This window comes from Fringilla coelebs, assembly GCF_963513975.1.
Source record: "Fringilla coelebs genome assembly, chromosome: 5".
NCBI classification, from domain to species: domain Eukaryota; kingdom Metazoa; phylum Chordata; class Aves; order Passeriformes; family Fringillidae; genus Fringilla; species Fringilla coelebs.
Window position 1 is genome coordinate 10783622 of NC_140033.1, and position 20454 is coordinate 10804075.

General features: G+C 39.0%; 1 protein-coding gene across 1 annotated transcript in view; it reads left to right on the top strand.

Moving 5' to 3' along the window:
* SEMA3C (semaphorin 3C) overlaps window positions 1–14799 on the top strand; it is a 116749-nt gene extending 101950 nt beyond the window's left edge. Inside the window, exons 14-18 of the mRNA XM_084205898.1 lie at window positions 1518–1559; window positions 2829–2986; window positions 6249–6316; window positions 9147–9277; window positions 11158–14799. Coding sequence (XP_084062024.1) covers window positions 1518–1559; window positions 2829–2986; window positions 6249–6316; window positions 9147–9277; window positions 11158–11571 — 813 coding nt within the window. The 3' untranslated portion in view covers window positions 11572–14799. The remainder of the gene's footprint in view (window positions 1–1517; window positions 1560–2828; window positions 2987–6248; window positions 6317–9146; window positions 9278–11157) is intronic.
* Window positions 14800–20454: the final 5655 nt, after the last annotated feature.

Sequence of the window (20454 nt, forward strand, 5' to 3'; positions counted from 1 at the left end):
GTAACAGTTGTAATAACCTAAGAAAATGTTCACCCTCATGTTGAAAAATCCCTGTCAAATATTTGGATGGGCTATTCATTAAACAGTAGTCTCAGGGCAAGTGGTATTATGTGTCTATAACGTTAGTTAAGGATTTTGTCACGGCCTTTTATAACTATTTCATTGACAGAAAACAAAAAGGAAAATTTAAGTTCCTTTATAAAGGCAGCATTAATGGTTTCCTTAAGAAAAGGAACACTCATAAAGGCATAACTAGTCTTCCTAGGCTTTAGTTGAAGATCTCCTGCTAAAAAAGATGTATGTGAGTGATACTAATTAAAACCACTCTTCACCAAGATAGTACAGATGCCATTTACTGAAGCATAAATTAATACAGCATGAAGATAGGTGGGCTGAGAGCCTAAACTTAGTTTCTGGGCCTCTATGCATAGCCTATTTTATCCTGAACCCTAAAAACCATGATATCATAACTTCTGCTGTTACAATCCATGTGGCATCACAGTGTTTGGATGAGTCTCTCCAAGACAGCAGGGATGAAATCCTGGGCCCTGTGCTAGTTACTATCAAGGGTAGCAAAGAGGAGATCCTCTTCCAGAGTAAACAAGGAAAGGAGAATGTGGCATCAGGTCCAGTGTTGCATTTGACCTGCAGACTCCAAACAGTTCATGAAGCAGCTCTAAATTCTCCAAACCTTTGCCAATTCACATGACTCGCAGCCAGATTTTCTGGTCCTGACCTCCCTGCTGTGTTGTGGTCATCTGCAATTAATCCTAGCCCACTGTTATGGCTTTCCTTTGTGACTGAGCAAATGCTGAACCATAAAAAAATGCTGAACGTTTTTATTACCATTGAATTTATCACTTGTTTGGATGAACATCGTGACTTAAGGCAAGGAAAGTAACAATTCTTTTTCCAGCTCTTTAATATTTGATTTGGACACAGACATTAATACACTGCTCTGATGACACACAGTAGTATACAGTACTGACTCTGGGAAAGAAACATTCAAGAAGACTCATGCCATTTTAAAAAAAATCTAGTCATTGACAATCTGAATTTACATGCTGCATGGTAACCAAACTGTATGCACTGTAGATAATTTGTAAGAAAATGACTTTGTATTCTTATCTGGATCATGTGGTAAATATTAATGAGCTATTTTATGATTTTTCCTTATCATCATCATTAAAGAAAAAACATTTCCTATTAAAAAGTTAAAGTAATGTCTCTTCTATTTCTGAGATAGCACAGATGCAGGTTGATTATAAGCATACATAAATCTTTTAGATACATGTAATAAGAATGTGGTTGAGTTTCAGCAGTATATTTTGTGAGACATTAATTGTTTATATGTCATTTGTTTAGTTCTGAAAATAGCAGTCCTTAGTAGGAGTGAGTGCTCTCTTTCCAGGATATAAAAATGTATCATTTTCTTTAATATGATTTAGGTATTAGTGACTTCTAAATGTTAATTTTGGGACAGAGTTCTTGACAATGATTTGTTCTCTGTCTTTCAGAGTAATTCTCCTATAACATCAATGAAGATTTCATCTAAAAAGGTAAGGCAAAGTGGAATGCCTGCTTAGTGCTTATTAACTGAGAAGCAAATTGAGTTAGATGTTAGAATATCTGTTCTTGTGGAGCACACTAAATATAGGCAGATCTTCCATACTGAGTACAGAAAACTTGACTGATGTTTGCACGAGCTGTTTATATGCCCTTGCACTAAGATAAAACAATTTCTATTCATTATGTATCATTTCTAATTAACTGAAAGTGTCAGGTTTCTTGTTTTGATTTACAATTAAGGAATCAAAAAAAAAAATACTAAGAGAGGAAATTCACCCTCTGTGTTTTTTTTCTCAGTCCCAGATAGAAATTTTTCCTTGGAAGTCTGTCAGATCAGTGTAAAAAGGCAGTGTTGGGGCTGTTGGATCCGTGGTGCAATTGTGCATTTTTGTTTAGTAGTAGTAAGCAATGGCAATAAGAATGATGAAAACAGCTGAGAGGATTTCTGCTGAAATGCTTAACACAAAAGCTAAAAATGTGTATTCTATGATTTTGCAAGCAAGATGTTGCTCAATATTTTACAAAGCTACTACTAAGTAAATATTATTCACTAAGTCAATTTCAGTATGCTTTTTCATTTTTATGACAAGGAGATCAAAGGAATTTCAAGGGGTTTTTGTTCAATATTAATTTATATTTTTTAGAATGATTAATTGTTTTTTGAGTAAAACAGTCTTTTTGGACGAGGTTTTGGTAATGATCTACACCCTTTGAACTTCTCTTGCAAAAGTTCTGATTTATTGTGAAAGTTCTCTTGGCTTGTTTTTCCAGGTATATAAGGGTATCAGAATCTGGCCATAAGCCTCAACATAATCTCTAGGTTTTACATCTTGGAAATGTAGGCACTGGAGGATCCAGCTAGGAACTCTGCATAATATTTATTAAAGTGACTGTGTGCAGAAAAAAATACTTAGTTCAAAGGCTCAAGTCAATAATCCTCACTGAATAAGAACCAAATTCTCAAATCTGAGCCATATTAAGTCAGCCTGTCTGCCCCTGAACAGAACAATGACACTCAATGTCCAAAAAGCCATTAACATTCCCCAGTGTTTCTAGGTGTTTTCTAGCAGGAAGATGGAAATAATATAGGCCTGTTCACCTGGGAGATTTCTGTTGATCTTGATTTTTGATGTATTTTGGCTCTGCTCTTGGCCTTGAGTTAATTCCAAAATTAATTGAAAGGTTTTTTGGGTGTGTTAGCCAGGTCTTGGGTGAAACTCCTCCCCATCTGAACTAAATCCTCCTGTTTCCTCCTGCAGCAACAGCTGTATGTGAGCTCAGATGAAGGGGTCAGCCAGGTTTCCTTGCATCGCTGCCACATCTACGGGACCGCCTGTGCTGACTGCTGCCTCGCCCGAGATCCATACTGCGCCTGGGATGGCAACTCCTGCTCCAGGTTTTATCCCACTGGAAAAAGGTGAGCAGTGTTCAGCAGCCCAGTGAAGTTAGCAAGGGAAGATGGCTTTCATTCTGAGGGTTGTGATATGATGGAGAAGTGGGATGTCGTTCCTTTCACGAGCATGTACAAACAATACCCCCACAGCTGTTGTGCTTGGAGTTACTCATCACCTAGGACTGTATGCTGCAGGAGTGCATGGTAAAGAGCTTGGCTTTTCATATTTAAAGTAATGGATGCAAAAGAAAGAAAAGGAAAGAAATGGTTCTTAATCATAAATATTAATCTTTCTGTCTCACGCACACAAAATCAGTGAGACATTTGTTCCCTTCATTTAAATTCAATTACTTACTATGGATGTAATTATGATAGCCCTAAATACAGCAACAGATCTCTCAGGCTGTCCAAGGAATAAACTCATTTATATTTTTTTGTTCCTCATTTGCTCCTAAGTGAGAAGAATTATTTTCAGGAAAAATTTAGGCAAATGTGATTTCCATGTAATGCCTGTGGATTTGGGCTTTTTGACATGAGGTTTATTAAAGCAGACAGGGAAAGCAATTTCTGTTTAATTTGCAACAGAAATAATCGTCCATCTCATAATCTTATGCAAAACAGGAGTCTCTTTCCTCCTCCCAGGGGAAATATTTAATAGCAGAAGGCTGTAGTGAGCTCTTGTCTTAATAAGATTTCACTTCATATACAAACAAAGCTACAGAATACACAATGAAGTGTTACTGCAGAGGGTACAAATCTTTTAGATGTATGCTCTCTACAGCTACCTGGAAGGAGGTTGTAGCCAGCAGGGGTTGGACTCTTCTTCCAGGTGACAAGCAAAGGGACAAGAGGAAACAGCCTCTAGTTGTGCCCGAAGAGGTTTAGGTTGCATATTCTAGAATCATAGAATCATGAAATATGCTGAGATGGAAAGGACCATCAGGACCATTGAGTGCAACTCCTGCCCTGGACAGGACACTCCAGGAATCACACCATGTGCCTGAGTGAATGACCCAAACACTTCTTCAAGGCTTGGTGCTGTGACCACTTCCCTGGGGAGCCTGTTCCAGTGGCTAGCCACCTTCTGGATGAAGAACTTTTCTTGATACCAGCCTAAAGCTGTGACTGTGCTCAGTGTCTGCACATGAGATGCAGGTGCAGAAGGCCACACACAGTCACTGGGTTTTATTCCTGTTCCCTTATAGAGGGAGACAGTTGACAGAAAGAGGCAAAGCTTGGATCTGCTGATAATAATGTCATCCCCTGGAAAATTGCTTTTGTTATTGCAATGTTTTCTTGACTCATTCTCTACCTGAGATTACAGGGTAAAGCCCAAACTGGCCACATAGCAATTGGTAGAGTACATGGGGTTGTTAACTGCTTTCATTGAGAATATTCATCACCAGTCTGCAAACTCATTGGTTTCTTCCATGGAACAAAGGTCAGAATGTGGGGGAGGAAAGAAAAGAAAAATCCCCAAGTCTCAGGCCACCTAACTCCTACAGTAACATAGCTGCCAAAAGGTGCAAGGAGCAGACAGGTACACCCAGCCTGTGCAGTTTCCAGTTTGCCATCCCCATTATATACACCCACCCAGGTTATTTCCACTGGGGCTTGCTTTCATGCTGATATTTTCTTCGCAATTTGCTCCTTATGTCAAACCAAAATAAACACCTCTAACTGTATGGAAAAAAGTCTGGTTTTCATATGTGAAGGAAATGAGTTGTCTCTTTATCTAACAAGGCAAATTATGAAGGAGAAAACATTGGTAACTAGAGCCAAATCCCATTGTCTAGACAGTAGTTTCTGCTGTATGCATTTGCTTATTTGCTTCTTTTGACACTTCTGTCTCCTGTGAATTACTGCAGTTCCTCATGCAACATCAATTTACCCCAAAACACCTTATGGTATTATCTTTATTTTCTAACTTCACTTTTGTTTTTAAAATTAATATCTAAGTACTAAGTTCTCATTCACAGAACTGCTTAATGCAAGCAACGTGCTATCTCTGACAGTGTGGAGCAGCTCATGGTAGCGCAAGAATTCTGACATTCACTCAGAAATTCTTCATGGCCTCCCTTGACTCATGTAAATAGTTCACAAGGGTTAAGACCCCAAGGCATAAAATGAAATGTTTTTGATGGTAAACATCAAAACTATACTTGGAATTTCAGTAATTACTCCTTTGAAACATCACTGTTCAAATATTTTCCTTTCAAACGATGCAGTGAGGGATCAGGTGACAGGGGATTATGAGCACTCCCTCTGTGTTTGTGCACTACCTGGTATAAAGTGGCCATAGATGTGTCACCCTTCCCTCTGTAGTACTGGAGCTCCAGGGGCTTTTTATTGTTTCTGATCCTCAAGTCCTTAGTGCATGGTTCAGAGTACAGCTGTTTAATATCCCATTGCAACAACAAATATTTTTTTTTCTTGAACTTGATAAATAGTGCCCTACCTTACACAATATTTACCAATTAAAATAATATATCTTAATAATAAAACAAACAAAATTGTGCACTGGCTTTTCATGCACTGAATTCTGTAAGCTTTGACTTGCTAGCTGAGGAGGACTGAAATGCCAGTATTCCCAGTAAGCTCCCCAGAAAGTTTGCTACAGAATCATGATTTTACATTTGTCATCCAGATTATATAATAAATTCCCTATTTAGAAGTATCCTGATACTTGGTGAGTTTTTTATATTTTGGAACTAGTCACATCCCTTCAAGTAGAAGACAGAATAGAATCTTAGCTCTCCACCATTCTGGATGAATATTTCAGTCACTCTGATACAAAGGTGGCTACAGGCACCGAAAATAACGTGCTTGCTAAAATCAAGGTGGGAACATGCCCTTTGTCACAACTTTGTGCTGGTGTGTCAGATGTGAGCAGTATGAATCTTGTGCATCTCATTGTTAGCTGCTTGCCTTTGTGAAGAGTTTCAGCTGGGGGTTCTGGCTTTGCATGCTGGGTGTTGTGAGTGAGCAGAGGTCTTTTCCATTTATCACCTCTGATCCTTCCATCCCTAAACCTCCACTGCACAGCTGCTTTACCTACAAAAGCTGCACCCATTTTATAAGCTTCAACAGATGCTGCTTCACCTAAACAGTATCTTCACACCAACAAGCCTGCCAAGAGTAAAGCACACTTCCAGTAGGTCATGAGCTATCCCTAACATTTGACCTAGTAAAAACAACCAAAACACAGCAAATCCACAAATAAAAAAGTGGTTATTTTTAGTGTAGCTATCTTGGAATAATATTTTGTTTTTACAAAATATTGCAGGAGGAGCCGTAGACAAGACGTGAGACATGGAAACCCTCTGACTCAGTGCCGAGGTTTCAACCTGAAAGGTACTGTAATTTAGAGATCCTCATGCTATGTAAAGAACACATGGTTTTCCTTTATGTGATTCATTGTAACTGACATTATCAGTATGGTTTACTGGTAAAGCACAATTATTTTCCAAGTCTGAGTTTTGTTTTGATTTGGTTTTAGCACCTTTCCTTGCAATTATATGATAGATTGTTGAGCCGTGAAATACATGGTTCAGCATACTGGAATTGAGAAACTGACACTGTTGACTAGAAAAAGGTAAAGTTAATTTGAGGACTTTTCTACCTCTGTTTCCCTTCAGTCTTTATTAATGCCTTTTCATTCATTTAAGCTTTGGACCTCTGCTTTTTCTGAATATTTGATCCCATACTGAGTTTTGGAGCACACCTTTGAGCAAACAGCAGGATCTAGCCTGGCCTGTCTTTTGATTTATGATTATTCCCTTCTCCCTTTACATGGGGGGAAAAAAAACTATTCCAGATTTCTTTATGGAATCTCTTATTTCCAGCTGTGCAACTGTTTAGTCAGCCTGGCCAGGGGAGCCAAGGCTTTGCTCTCCCAGCAAGCACTTTCTCTAGTTTGATGGACACCAGTCAAATATGCCCAAAGTCATAGGAGTAAACACATATATAAAGGCAATTCAATCCCCTTGAACCCCATGCATGTCTGAGCTAGGCAGTGGCAATGAATGCCATCAGACCAAGGGCACACAGAGAACTATGCCTTTCACCTCTGTTATAAGCCTAAATTTTGAAATATGGTCTCATCTGTACCACCTGGTGACCAAGTAATAGAGCTGATTGTAAATGTTTTTATTGATGTTTTTCCAATCAAAGAACAATTCTTTAAGAGTTACATGTGGAATGTTCTGTTAATAATAATTCTACTGAAATAGTCTCCACTGGTTGTTGGAAGAATCTCCTGGATCAGAGAAGACCAGCTGGGTGCAGATCCCTCTGCTTAAATGAGTCAGTATTAGGTGATTTGTATGAAGCTGAAGAGCTTGAGCAGGTAATTCCAAGAGATGACCCCAGTGTTAGAGAATACACCTGAGCTCTGAGAGATCCATGTTGAAGCAACTTGAGCTGAGTTGCAGGCATGCAGAGTTCCCCTGCAGGCGTGTGCTGAGCCCTCCCACCCATTGTCTGTCCCAAGGGTGGGTGTCTCCTCCTTCCATGTGGAAAATGTGAGAATGTCAACTGTCTGCATTCTGGCTGAGGGGGGATAATTGTTTCAACCTTGACAGTCTTGTGAAACAAGTTTCTTGTTTTCCAGCCACTTTTGCAATGTGGATGTATTTATAGGTTTAGGTATTTTAGCATCTTTGTAAAGCAAGTTTCAGTGGCACCAATGGGATATAGGGTAGGTAAATGGCAGTTGTTTCCCCGGAGGAAAAAAAAAAAGATGAAAAGAAAGAGTAATTTAGACACTTGCAAAATATAATTACAACCATTTATAGCAAAATGACTGTGTTTGGGGAAAAAATGAAATCTACCTAAAGGACAAAAGAGCAGAGAGTCAAGCAAAGCCAAGGAATCTTCCAAGCTCGTAGAGAACTATTATGCTGAATCCAAGTCTTTAAACATGGTAGACCTCTAAGCACATATAAACTTAACATTTTTGGCACATTGCTATTTTAAAATAAATAAGAGCTAAGCAATCTTGTATGTTTTAATTTCACATCTGTTTAATATTGTTATGTTTGTGTTAGCCCTTATAGCCATTACAGAAATGCATTTTAAATGTGAAGTATTTCCACATTATTCTCCTAAAAGATAGAATTGGTTTTGGTACAGCTTCCTAAATGTGCTGAAGGACTAGAACCAGGCAAAGTCTCCTTCCTTCAGAAGAATTGATTTCAATTTCACATATCAGTTGATGAAAGAAACTGAAAAGAATGGGAGATAAAGTAGAGTCTGAGAAAAGCCAGTCTTAGGACTGTGCAAGAACAGAATCAGATTTTAGACATGCAGACCTCTAGGTATTTGCAGTTCTCATATTATTTAAATAATTTCCATTGCTTCTTTCTCAAAAAAACCCTAAATTATATTTCATATATGAGAGAAACTTTTCAATCTGGAGGTGCTTTGTTTTGAGGACAAATATTAGGATTTGTACCAAGCAATAAGCATCCAGAAGTTCCTACTGGTGACTGCCAGTGATTCATCTACGGAGAGTATAAAGGCACACAAGAAGTCCAAGTGATGACATATGCTCAGCACTTGCCCAGGTGTTGCTGGAGTGCTATAAATCTGTCTTTCTCTCTGTTGCTGGTCTGTCTGCATATTCCTCACATTTCAGGGTGAGAGCCAAGTCCCTTCCTTGAGTTGGAAGAGAAGCAGAGGATCAGGAGCCCAGCCTGCGCTCACTGTCCTCCCTGGGATGCTGCATGCAGCTGGAGTAGCTGGAGCCTTCCTTAGGGCATGACGCTTTATTTTGGTCATACAAAACCATATTCCCCCAACTCAGTAATGGTCAAGTGTGAAGAAATACATGAAATGCTTTATTCTTTTTTGGAGTAGTAGAGAATGAGATAATTTCACAGAAAAATATCCCTGAGCTCACTTATCCCATCAGCAAAGTTTATCAGCCTGTAGGTGTCCTAATTTCTCAGAACCAACCATGTCACTCTGAAAACATTGGTGTTTGAAACTGAATGTGCTTCTTTACATTCCATTGAATTAATTTGAAAATTTTTCCTAAAAATTATTTATTTTGGCCAATCTCAGAATCAGGCATACTTCATTTAATCTGTATGGCAAAGAGTTACGTTTTCTTAATCAAATCACCATTCACATTCATCCTGACCTGTTTTCTTTTTATTTTTTTTTCTTTCTTTCTTCCTAGCATACAGAAACGCAGCAGAAATAGTGCAGTATGGAGTAAAAAACAACACCACCTTTCTGGAATGCACACCTAAATCTCCTCAGGCTTCTATTAAATGGCTGCTACAGAAAGACAATGACAGGAGGAAAGAGGTGAGTAATGTGAGCAGGAGCTCTGGGAGGATGCTCAGTCAGCATGACATTCCCTCCCCAGATAAAGGGAGGGAACAGTTTGTGTTTTAATCAGGCAGTCTGGCTACAGTGAAGCTGGAGAATTTGTGTGGAGGCAGGACAGTGACCATCATTTACTCATGTGAATAAGAGCAGACTCAGTACAGCTGAGACTTCATCCTCAGCCCCACAGATTTCTGTCAGATCAGAACAGCTACCAGAACAGAACAGCTATCAGAACAGAAAATTTAAGAATCTTTGCTTCACGTCTTACTGATTACAAACTGAAGGTTTGCAACACTCAGAACTTCTTATTGATCTAAGGAAATAGGCATAAAAGCAAGAACTTGTATGAAGTTCAGGAAGAAGTCAGCATGCAGTAGCTCCTCTGTGCTATTGAAGAGATGAAAGGCAAAAGCAGGAGAAATGTGAAAGGTTTCTTTAGCAAGAAACTAGTCCAGGCTAAGAACACGTATTGACAAAAGCATTTCCTCACCATGGTGCAATCATATTTTCCATTACTGCACTCTCTAAGGCTCTCGAGTTTCAGCACTGTAATATACAGTATGATTGTTTATGGGGAATGTTCCTTCCTTAAGTAATATAAAAGAAGAAAAAATCCATTGCAAATCCAAGGCACTTACTATATGAATAAAAAGAAAAATCTTTCAAAAGGAACTTTTAAGTAATGTGGTGTCTCTTGATAGGTTATAAATACTGTAAAGTATTATTCTCCTATCAGGCCATTTTACAAAAACAGAGGGGAATTACAAATGTCTCACTGAGTTTTCTAACTATTCAAAGCCATGTCCTGGCAATAGGTGCAATTCTTTAACCCATTGCTTCAGCAGAACACGTCACTTTTTTTGTTCTTATGTTCAGTAAATAGAATGAATGCAGTTTCATGGTACAACAGGCTGAAAGCAATCAAAGTGTTAATTAGTTTTCAAGCTCTCAGATGTCTGGAAATCTTCCACAATGTCTACAAAAGTTTACTATAGCAGAATACCATAATAAGTAAATTAGTTCCCAAGAGAACCAAGTATAATGCAAAGTACAGTAGCAAAGTAGAAAAACCATTCAGAAAAATACTAGCAGTGGTTTCCTTTCATAATAGATTGAACTAGCAATTTTTACTTCATACTGATATACAAAGGGACATCTGCACATTCATTTATAATTGAATGATAACAAGCTCTGGTAACTTGCTTCTTTCAGATGATGTGACCATCTCCTGGGACAGAGTCTGAAGCCAGAAAGGAAATAGGAGAGTACCTGTGCTCTTGGTTAGCATTGAGCCAAGTCTCATTGAGCCAAGTCCCACTTGAGACCACTGTGGTGATAATTTTTATAGGCTACAGACTCTGCAGAGCAGATAGAGTTCTTCAACAGGAACCTGCTCAAAGTCAGGATATTTAATGAGAAGCCACCTTGAGTTCAATGCCAAATTGGCCTCCCTGGTCCTGCACCTTTCTTCCACTGAGTCTCAGCAGCAGTCTCTTGATGCTGAAAGAGACATTCTCAGGAGTGCAACAGGGCAAATAAAAGTTCATTTCTTCAACTCCACTATTCAAACATTATGAAAACTTCTATTTCATGTGGTTTTCAGATTTTCATCTTTGCATACATCCTGATCAAATTTATTCTAACATAGGAAATAAAATTATTTAAGTCATTTTCTTTAGCAACGCTTGCCTTCTTTGAGGTATGCTCTCTTCTAAAGGTAGTCTTTTGAAGATAATTATATATAAATACAGTAACTTTAAGGAAGTTATGTCTGAAGTGAAGTTTACCAAAAGGTGCAATACTCTGTTGTTCCCTAACCTTCCCTAAAAGGTTCCTTCTGCCTTTTTGCTCTCCAGGTGAAGCTGAACGAGAGGATCATCGCTACTGAGCACGGGCTCCTGATCCGCTCTGTGCAGGACAGCGACCGGGGGCTCTACCACTGCATTGCAACAGAGAACAACTTCAAGCAGACCTTGGCCAAGATCAATTTCAAGGTGCTGGATTCAGAGATGGTGGCTGTCATGAGTGACAAGTGGTCCCCTTGGACCTGGGCCAGCTCGGTGCGAGCGCTGCAGTTCCACCCCAAGGACTTCGTGGGGGCTTTCAGCCACTCCGAGATGCAGATGATTAACCAGTACTGCAAAGACAGCAGGCAGGCAGGGCAGCAGAGGGAAGAATCTCAGAAGATGAGAGGGGACTACAGCAAATTAAAGGCCCTTATCAATAGCAGAAAAAGTAGAAACAGAAGAAATCAATTACCTGGATCTTAATTTTATTTTATAGTAATAAATATTTTTGTCCTCAGTGTAGGGGGCTTATATTTGTCTATTGTGAACAAATTTGTGCAAATCTGATAAAAATTTAAATGAAAATCCAACAAGAGTCATAAAAGATCTGTCTCCCAATTAAATGCAGTGTAACCTAAGAAAATAACTCAGAGCATTTTCTTTCCTAGATGCTTAGTGATTCAAGCCTGGGCTCTGTCCTAGAAGCAATGCTGGGTATTCATCTTAAACCAGATTCACCTTCAACATCTCAGTATTTAATTACAGCTGAATAGAAATTTTTACAAAATCAGTGCATTGTCTGGAAACTCTGGAACTGCACCAACTAGACTGGTGGTGAAAGAATCTGGGTTAAGATGCATGCTTAGAGTAGGATGGTACTAAGATTTCCTTGCACTGTGTTTAAGAACATGAATTTCTTCTTGTTTACTCCTCAATATTGGGTTTACAGCTTTCACTAATCGATCAAATCATGTGAATGCATGCAGCTAGGAAGCAGGTAAAGTGTAGTAGAAATGTTTCATTTGCTCAGAGGTCAAATGAAGGAACAAACAGAAGAAAAACAAAGAATTTATACTTTATCAGAGTAAGCACTGATTATTGTGCATAGTATGAGTTGTAATAAATTAATGAGTTCTGGAATGTAACTTAAAATATCTCTGCTCATATTAATTTTTATTAAAATAGGGAGTCCTATAACACTACATAGCTTTATAAGTGGCACAAAGGTAACATGAGAATGTTCATTATACATACAATTTTGAAAAACACCTAAGTGACTTAGGTATTTTAGCTACTTTTCAAAGGATTACACTCCAATTTCTTTTCAAAGGACAGAATGTAGATACACCATATAGTGCTTGTTCAGAAATGAAAAATATAGATTATCTTTATTCTGTTCCATGATTAAATTGGAGCTGGTCTGCAATGTGGAAACAAGTCATAAGTGTCTTTGAAATTTTTAAAACATTATTTTTTCAACTGTTTTCTCAAAGTTGCAAATATTTTAACTAGAGTTTTCTAATTAAACCATTCTTATTTTCCAGTTTTTGTACCCCCATTCTTTTCCATGTTATTTTCCCAATTTGCTCCTATTTTCAGTTCTCTGCTAAGAAGCAGATCAGGAAAAGAAAAGAAGAAAAAGAAAAAAAGGAATGAGGGAAAAATAAAACTGAAAAATGGGTTTGGGTCAAAAACCAAAAACTATAACTTGAGAAGCATATTCAAACAGAAATCTTTTGTTTAAGAAGCAGCTGTCAGGTCTAATGAAGCAAGTTTTGTTGAAAATTGGGTGAGAGTGCACCAAGCCATCCTAGGAAAAGCAATCACTTTTTTTTGAGCAATGCCATAAAGAGGGACAGATGACAATGCTTTTACTATGTAAGAGTGTTCTGGAAGCCACTGCCTCTGTTCAAAACAGTAACAAGGATTAAAAATGTATGAGTACCCTAGAAAAATCACAGTTGTTCATGGCATTATATAAAAATATAAACTGATGTTCAGCTCAAAACTGAGCTATGTTAAGTTAAAATTGTGCTTCTATTACAATACTCTGGGAGTAACTCTGAGGACATGGGGAAACACTTCTGGGTTTGTGCCTGTGTGAATTCAGTGTAATGCAATGGAGGTAACACTGGTATTTATCTGCATTAGCTGGATTGTCACTTCATCACCACCTCATGAAGGACAGCTGGGAAAGGAGCCCTGATCACACCAGTTAAACAGTCTCTAAATCCCTTTGATGGTGGTGGGATCTCTGAATTTCATTTGTGTGCTTGCTGCTAGCGTGGCAGTGCCAGCCTGCTCATACATTGCCATCTAGCTAAGTGCTCTCCTTACTCAAGGCCTCTGTGTGGATTTCTGCAATATTTAGGCATTAATAGCTAAGGTCCTTCTTATGGAATCCATCAGGAAACTTTCTCTGACCTCCATGAAATTGAATTTGGTCCCAAGAGCTAGCAAAGTAGGTTCTGGAGAAATCTGCCTTTTTTTCTTTTTTTTCCTTTTCTATTTTTTTTCCTTTTTTTTCCCTTCCCCCCCCGAATATGACCGACTTCTGAGGTGTGTAAGTGACAAACCAAAACTCGAGTGCCATGATCTAGAACTACCTCCTGGAATGACACTAGTGCATCTTCTCTGTGTGCTGCCATGCTCTTCCTATCTCCCCAGCAGATTCACTGCACAGTTAGTGCCATACTAATGTCTGTTGTGAGGGTCATAATTGCTTCCAGATGGAATACAGTGATTAATAGGTATTTCAGGGTACAAATTGCCCTTTAAGTGGTTAGGTACAGTGATATTTTAATAGGCCCTCATTAGGCCTCAGAAATTACAGTTACACTGTTTTCTAATAGAGTATTGGCAATAAGGGATTCCATGAAAACAATCAGCATAGCTCAGAGTTTCATGTGATTATAAAATAATATTTTTAAAGCTGCTTCATATACCATTATTATGGTATGACTGTTTAAGGGATTATACTTAAACTAACATTTTTCCTGCTGCATGAGAACTCCAGTATATAAATATAATAAGCTTCTGTCAGTGCATAACTGGTCCAAGCTTCCATGCTTTAGGAGCCTTCCTGCATGTATAGAGAAGTCAGGAACCAGATGCTCAGCTGCTATAAACTAATGTAACTTCCTTGTTGTCCTTACAGCTACTGGGGTTGATACCAGCTGAGTGTTTGGCCTTAAATGTACAGAATAGACAAACTGCAATTTTTGTTTAAAGTAGCCCCTCTACTGTAGGTAACACCAAATCCTAAGACTGTAATATTATTTGTGCTATTTAATACTTCCTATTTGGAGGATTTCTAAATAATGTATATAATTTTATTCCTTAAAAAAATGCAAAAGCAAAATTACTTCTAGGCATAACTTCATCAAATGTAAAGATATGTTCTCTGCCAAGAACTTCACTGTGTACTGGTATTTTATTTTATTTTTTTGTCTTTTTATTTTGTGTAGTTTGTAAAGTTTGCTGAAATCTTGACCTAACAATGTGTTCTTTGCAATTGTTGTTACTGTAGATATGCGTGTTTTATTAAGAGAATCTTGGTTTTAAAATTGTAGGTATGTGTATAAGTTCCTAGCATGATGAAACTGTCATGACAGTGAATATGCATCATATAGTGTGTAAGAAAGAACAAAATGTAGTTTAACATAGTGCTATTTAATGAATATCCAAAATGCCCAACAAAATAAAGTGTGTTGCAACATTTAAAAATTTGTGGGTTCCCCCGTATGGATGTGCATTAAAAAAGGAACTTCTTTTTTTTAATTATTATTATTATTATTAAGAAAAGAACCTGAAAGCAATTCCCTGGATTTTCCAAATAAGTTCAAGAAAATATTTGGAGCATCAGGTATTGTGGCTGGTCAGTTCCCAGCTCTACTCTGGACTGAAGCCCCAGTCACAGAGATAACAAGGAACTCATGAGGAGTCAGAGAGTAATTCTTTCAGAGATTATCCCATATAAACACCTTGCATCAAAGCATGTTACTTTTCTTTTATTCCTTGTTTAAAAAGAGAATAAAAGAAATTGTTTTCTCCTAGGACTTTATAGTAAATCAGAAATGCCTGACTGAAAAAGGGGAGTGAAGTGTAAATGCTTTTTTCTTTTAGTAAACGGAGCAGGGGCAGGGGGGGAAGCACACATTCTGTGAAATCCTGATTTTCTGTGAAATCCTGATTCTTTCAGCTGAGACTCCTGGCATTCTCCAGGCATCTCTGCAGGGAGGACAGGCTACTGGGCCTGCACCACAGGGAGTCACAGCTCTCTCCCAGTTTCCTGGCTTGTACTTGGAGTGAAATAACCTGCCTGACACCTACAGTATGCTCCTTTTTCCTGCAGTTATCATCTGAGCAGTGTTATTGCTGCTCTTCTTACTGGCTGTTTATCAAGATGGGTTTTAACAAGAAAGCATAGATCCTCCTCAGTTCCTTGGGATAATAATTGAAAATTTAATGTCACAAATACTGACCTTCACAACAAGGTTCTGGATTGTTAAACCCAGGTTTTGATTTTCCAGATAGATAAGTTGCTGCAAGGCTTTATGAGGTGTGAGTGGATAAGATGACTTCACTCCAGGATTTCTGTACTGGCTGATTCCAGTGCTGATATTGGACAGTTACCCGCTCAGCACTCAGACCAGTCTGGGTCAGAAGCTGAGTTTTCAAGCACTCCCACATCTGTAGGAACTGTTTGGATGGACATTTACAGAGTTTTACACTCTGAGAAAGCTTTCCCAGCTCTGATCCTCTGTCCATCCTGCTCAGTTGTATTTTGCTGATCTTCTTCCCTGACTCTTTTTTGCCCTCTCCTGCAGGGTTCAGCACTTACGGTTTTGATTCCTGGGCTCCGAGCTCTGGCAAAACAAGACCTGGGAGTTCTCTGGACATCAGATGTGAGAACTCTAGAGGTCTGATTCTTCTCCCTTAACTTTCAATTGTCTGTTAGATCATTTTTTTTCCTCCACTGGGAGCTACTGCTTTTTCTAAGGTCTCCCTTCTGGTGGCAAGAGGTTTCCCTTTGAGCAAGTGCAGGATGCAGAACTCAAGCACTTTCTCACAAGACTGAGCAGTGTCAAGCACAGCCTTCTCCAGGCAGCCACAGAAGCCCAGAGGTGACCAGGGAAAAATGTGCACGCTCCCTGCACGAGTGGAGGTGCCAACACTGGTGTGGCTCCCCAATGCTGCCAGATTATTGTTGCCTCTGGAATTAATTGTTGCATCCAGAATGAAGTCAGCAGATGTAGTTCTGTTATGCAGGCCATAAAAAATAAAAACAGGTTGTGGCATTGTGGTTTTTGCCTGAAGCAATGGACTAGGTCTCAGGAAACCAGTGCTTCTTTATCCTTTGCACTGAGCCCTTCTCAGGCACCCCCAGTGAGTTCCTGTGCTGTGAGCCCAGGTACAGCCACACACAGACCCTTACCAGTAGGTCCCAGATATACATGCATACACACACCTACCTGCATACTGAGGAGCTTTGCTTTCCATGCAGCACTCACCTTTCTTTAACATTAATGTGTGTCCTCTTCTGTTTCCACATGGGCAGAATCAGTCCTCACAGTCCCAAGACATCAACAGCTTGTAGCTATTGCCATTACCATCTCTGAGAGCATTTTAAAGACAAGTAATTAGTCAACAAAAACTCTTCTATTCACTCTCCTTTCCAACTTACCTTGTTCTGTACCATCTAAACAAAAATTTCCTTTTAGCATCAGGAGACTGGCACAGTGTAAGTAATAAAAAATGTGCTGTCATTGAACATGTCTAATCTAAACTAAAGACTGAGATTTAGAGATGCTTTGGCATTCTGAACACACCAAGAAGCAAATTCAACACAGCTGGCTCAGCAGTCAACAAATAATTACTCTACAGTGATAGACTGTCCTATATCCCAGGATTCATTATTGAATCCCATATACAGCTTTACAAAGCAAACAGCATTTGTGTGCTCTTAGCACTCTATCAGCTTCATTATTCCTGATTTGAATGCCTGATAAACAAACAGCCTCATATGCTGGCCTTATAAATGAACCTGAATGTTTGCTGAGCTCCACATTCAGGACAGTTTAGGCAAAGGGATTTCAACATATCCAACATTTTATAGAGCCATATATTTTTTTCCAAAGGATTTTAGGAAAAAAGAAGCCAAATTAAAAAATGGTCATTATTGTTGTCTGCGGTAAATGAGAGTTGATAAAAAGGATTGTTTTCTAACTTGTACAGCAACATGAAGTGTGGGGAAGAAGTAAGAAAAGTGCATTTGTTTAACCTTGGGTTCACAACCCTTTGGATAGTTGCTGTTCCTTGGCTCTTTGCAGTAGTCCTTTTTCCAGTATCTGCTCTCCCTGTCTGCATTTCAAGGCCCCTAAGAGCCTGCAGTTTTTACTTTTTTTCAAGCTGACAACTTAGGACATGATGTCCAGGGCATCCTTTCAGGCTTTTTGTATAATAAAACCTCAGTAAAAGCTGTATTACATACAGTTTTGCCTACAATATTTGCCTAAGAAATTTCATTATTTGATTCAATATTTGGAAAAAAACCTTTTAATATTTGTAAGGGTTTGCTGAAAATGGCACAGGCAGAAGGAGTGGGCTCCAGAAATAAACAGAGCAATGGAACATGCCATGGTCCTTCCATGAACACTGTGAACATTTCCTCACTGCTGCATGTTGATATATGATGGACAAATATTATTTTTATATTAGCCTTGAAAGCCAAATTTTCCCATAGGTTAAAGCTCACCAAGACCAAGGTCCTTCCACTGCTCACAATGAGATTCTGGTTGAGACCACTGAAGAGTTTTTATGCCCCTCTTAATTTTGGTTAAAAATTAAGCCATTTCCTCCTTAAAAGCTCTTCTTCCTCTAGGGTTCTATTCCTCCTTCTCTCTATGAAGTCTTCTTTATTCCTTTTCCTTTCCTCAGCTAAACTCATGCTAATAGTCCCACTTAAATTTAACTCCTTTCATTATAACCCCTTCTTACACCAATACTCTGAAATATATTAGCTTTTATAATCTTCAAAAGATGTTGCACTTCATTTGTTTCATCAAGTTTTCTTTTGCTTTGTAGTGTTAGCAAATAAAATATAAAATGTGTGAAACCCCTCCAAAATGTTTGTCACCTTTGAGCTTAAGAAGAAAGACTGGAACTAAACTACTAGCTACATGTATATGTTCACACTCAAGAAACATTAAAAATAATATTTTGTTCTATTATTTTCAGCACTACCTTCAGGTTGCAGAGTGTTCTTTATTCCATACCTGACACTAAAAGTATCCTAGCTAAAGGACTTTGTTTTGGGGAACTTGAGATGTAGTTAAAGATATAGAGTTAAAATATCAATAGATTATATGATACAGAACTATTTGTCAGACTGCCAGTATTAAACACCTTCAGTTAATTTACCTGTAGGAGAAATTATTTTGTAACTCAGGTTTATAATGAGAATAATTAGTCCGAGCTATCCAAACATGTGAGCACAAAAATTGTCCCTAAGACTGTGTTCTTTGGAGGGGTAAAAGCTTTTGCCACAGAAGAGAAAGATCACTTTTATTATAACAGCAGCAAATCCAGTGCCTCCTTCACATATATGGGACAATAAGGAGCTTACAAGTTTTCTTCCCTTTGCAAGCTTTTTTAAGAATTATAGAGATGAATGATATTTACCTGTATGTGGGTTTTTCCTGTGCATGGATCTGTCCTGTGCTGTGTCTTCCAGCTAGAGATGTCTGAGCTATGGGGAAATGGCTAAAGCAGAGAATGCCATGCCTGCTGAGCTATCCAGGGCTCCAGAAGTAAGGAATAACGTTTGGTGCCATTTGGTAACCACCTGGCCCTCTGGAGAAAGGCAGTCACCCCCTCCCTGCAGAGTGCAGTACACACGGGCCAGGGAGCCCTCACTGAGTCAGAGACAGTTCCTTTCCTAGTGCTGCTGGAGACCAGCTAGAGATTAACAAAGAAAGAATTGCCTTGCCAGTTTATTCGTTCCTGTCAAGGAGGCAAGCTGTTATTTTGAAAGGAGCTAACGACACGATGGCAAAAACCATATAAGCTGAACAGAAACTTCCCCTGTATCCTCCAGCCAACTGTAAATTCAGCCAGCAGAAATCTTGGAAGTGGTACAAGCTTTCCTGCTTTGAGAGCACGCAGGTTGGGGTGCCAAGAATAAATCTCCCTCCGAGGGAAACCTCTGAAGTAACTGCTGTTGACTGAGCTGTTCCTGGCTGTGAAGGCAGAGCTGAGTGTGGCAGACAGTGTCATGCCGTGCCAGATGCTGCATCCCCCTGGCTCTGTTTACACCAGGTTTTGCCTTACTTGTCAGTGTGGGAAGAGAAGGAAATGCTGCAGTTCCCCTTCCTTTGCCTCAGACTGGCAGCTCTGGGCCTCTCCTCCCATTTACTCCAGCCACTCTGTGCTGTCCCAGAAAGCTGAGGCAGTCATAAACACCATTTAGCTGGTTGATTCAGTCAATTCACGGCTGCTTTTCATCACCAGAATTTTGCAAAGCAACCATTGGGCCTAGGCCATTATTTTGAGTCCCTCCACGAGGAGAGAGCACCAAGTTGCACAGAGTTGGGTCATGCCAGTATCCCAAAGAAGGGCACGTGCAGCAAGCAGGAACTCTGACTTGAAAATAATTCTTGGCAGTGACCTTTTTCAGATGTAAGATGGGAGAATAGTTTCTTATATGTTTACAGCATGCTGCACACTTGTATTTCACTAAACAAGGTGCAATGCACTTTCAACTTGAAGTTTAGATACTGGAAAAAAAGCAGAAAATATATAATTCATGAAAGAACCAGAATTTAAGTCAAGGCAGCAGTTCATGCTAAAATACCCCGAGTCTTAAGCAATGTCATAAACTCCTTGGCTAATGCATTCATAATCTAGCAATTCCTGTCCACAGATCCTAGGAAAGATCCAGCAAGCATTTCCTTGAAGACTGATTAAATTGCAGCCCAGTCCAATGCAGTCCCTTTCTCAGTTCCTTAAGCCAGGCTCCTCGTGCAAACTCCTACTGACGTTACTCAGCTTGGATGAGGGAGGGCTGAATAAGGCCTGTGGGATTTGTCTTTCTAAGAACCATGCTCACTCTCCTTTTCCTGTGTCCAGGGTCTTCTGAATTGGAAATCTTTCTCACCACCTGGTCAAGGGTGATCTATAAACTCTCTTCATAAATTCATTCCAAATCACTGACAAGAACATTTGTGTTCTGTGTTATTTATTTTAGGTTACTATGGTCATAGTTACCATACACAGATTTAGATTATTGCAAACACACAGTAATGACAAAATATTCAGAATATATGGGGGGAAAAAAAGGGAAAAAAATGGTCTCAGTAACATTAA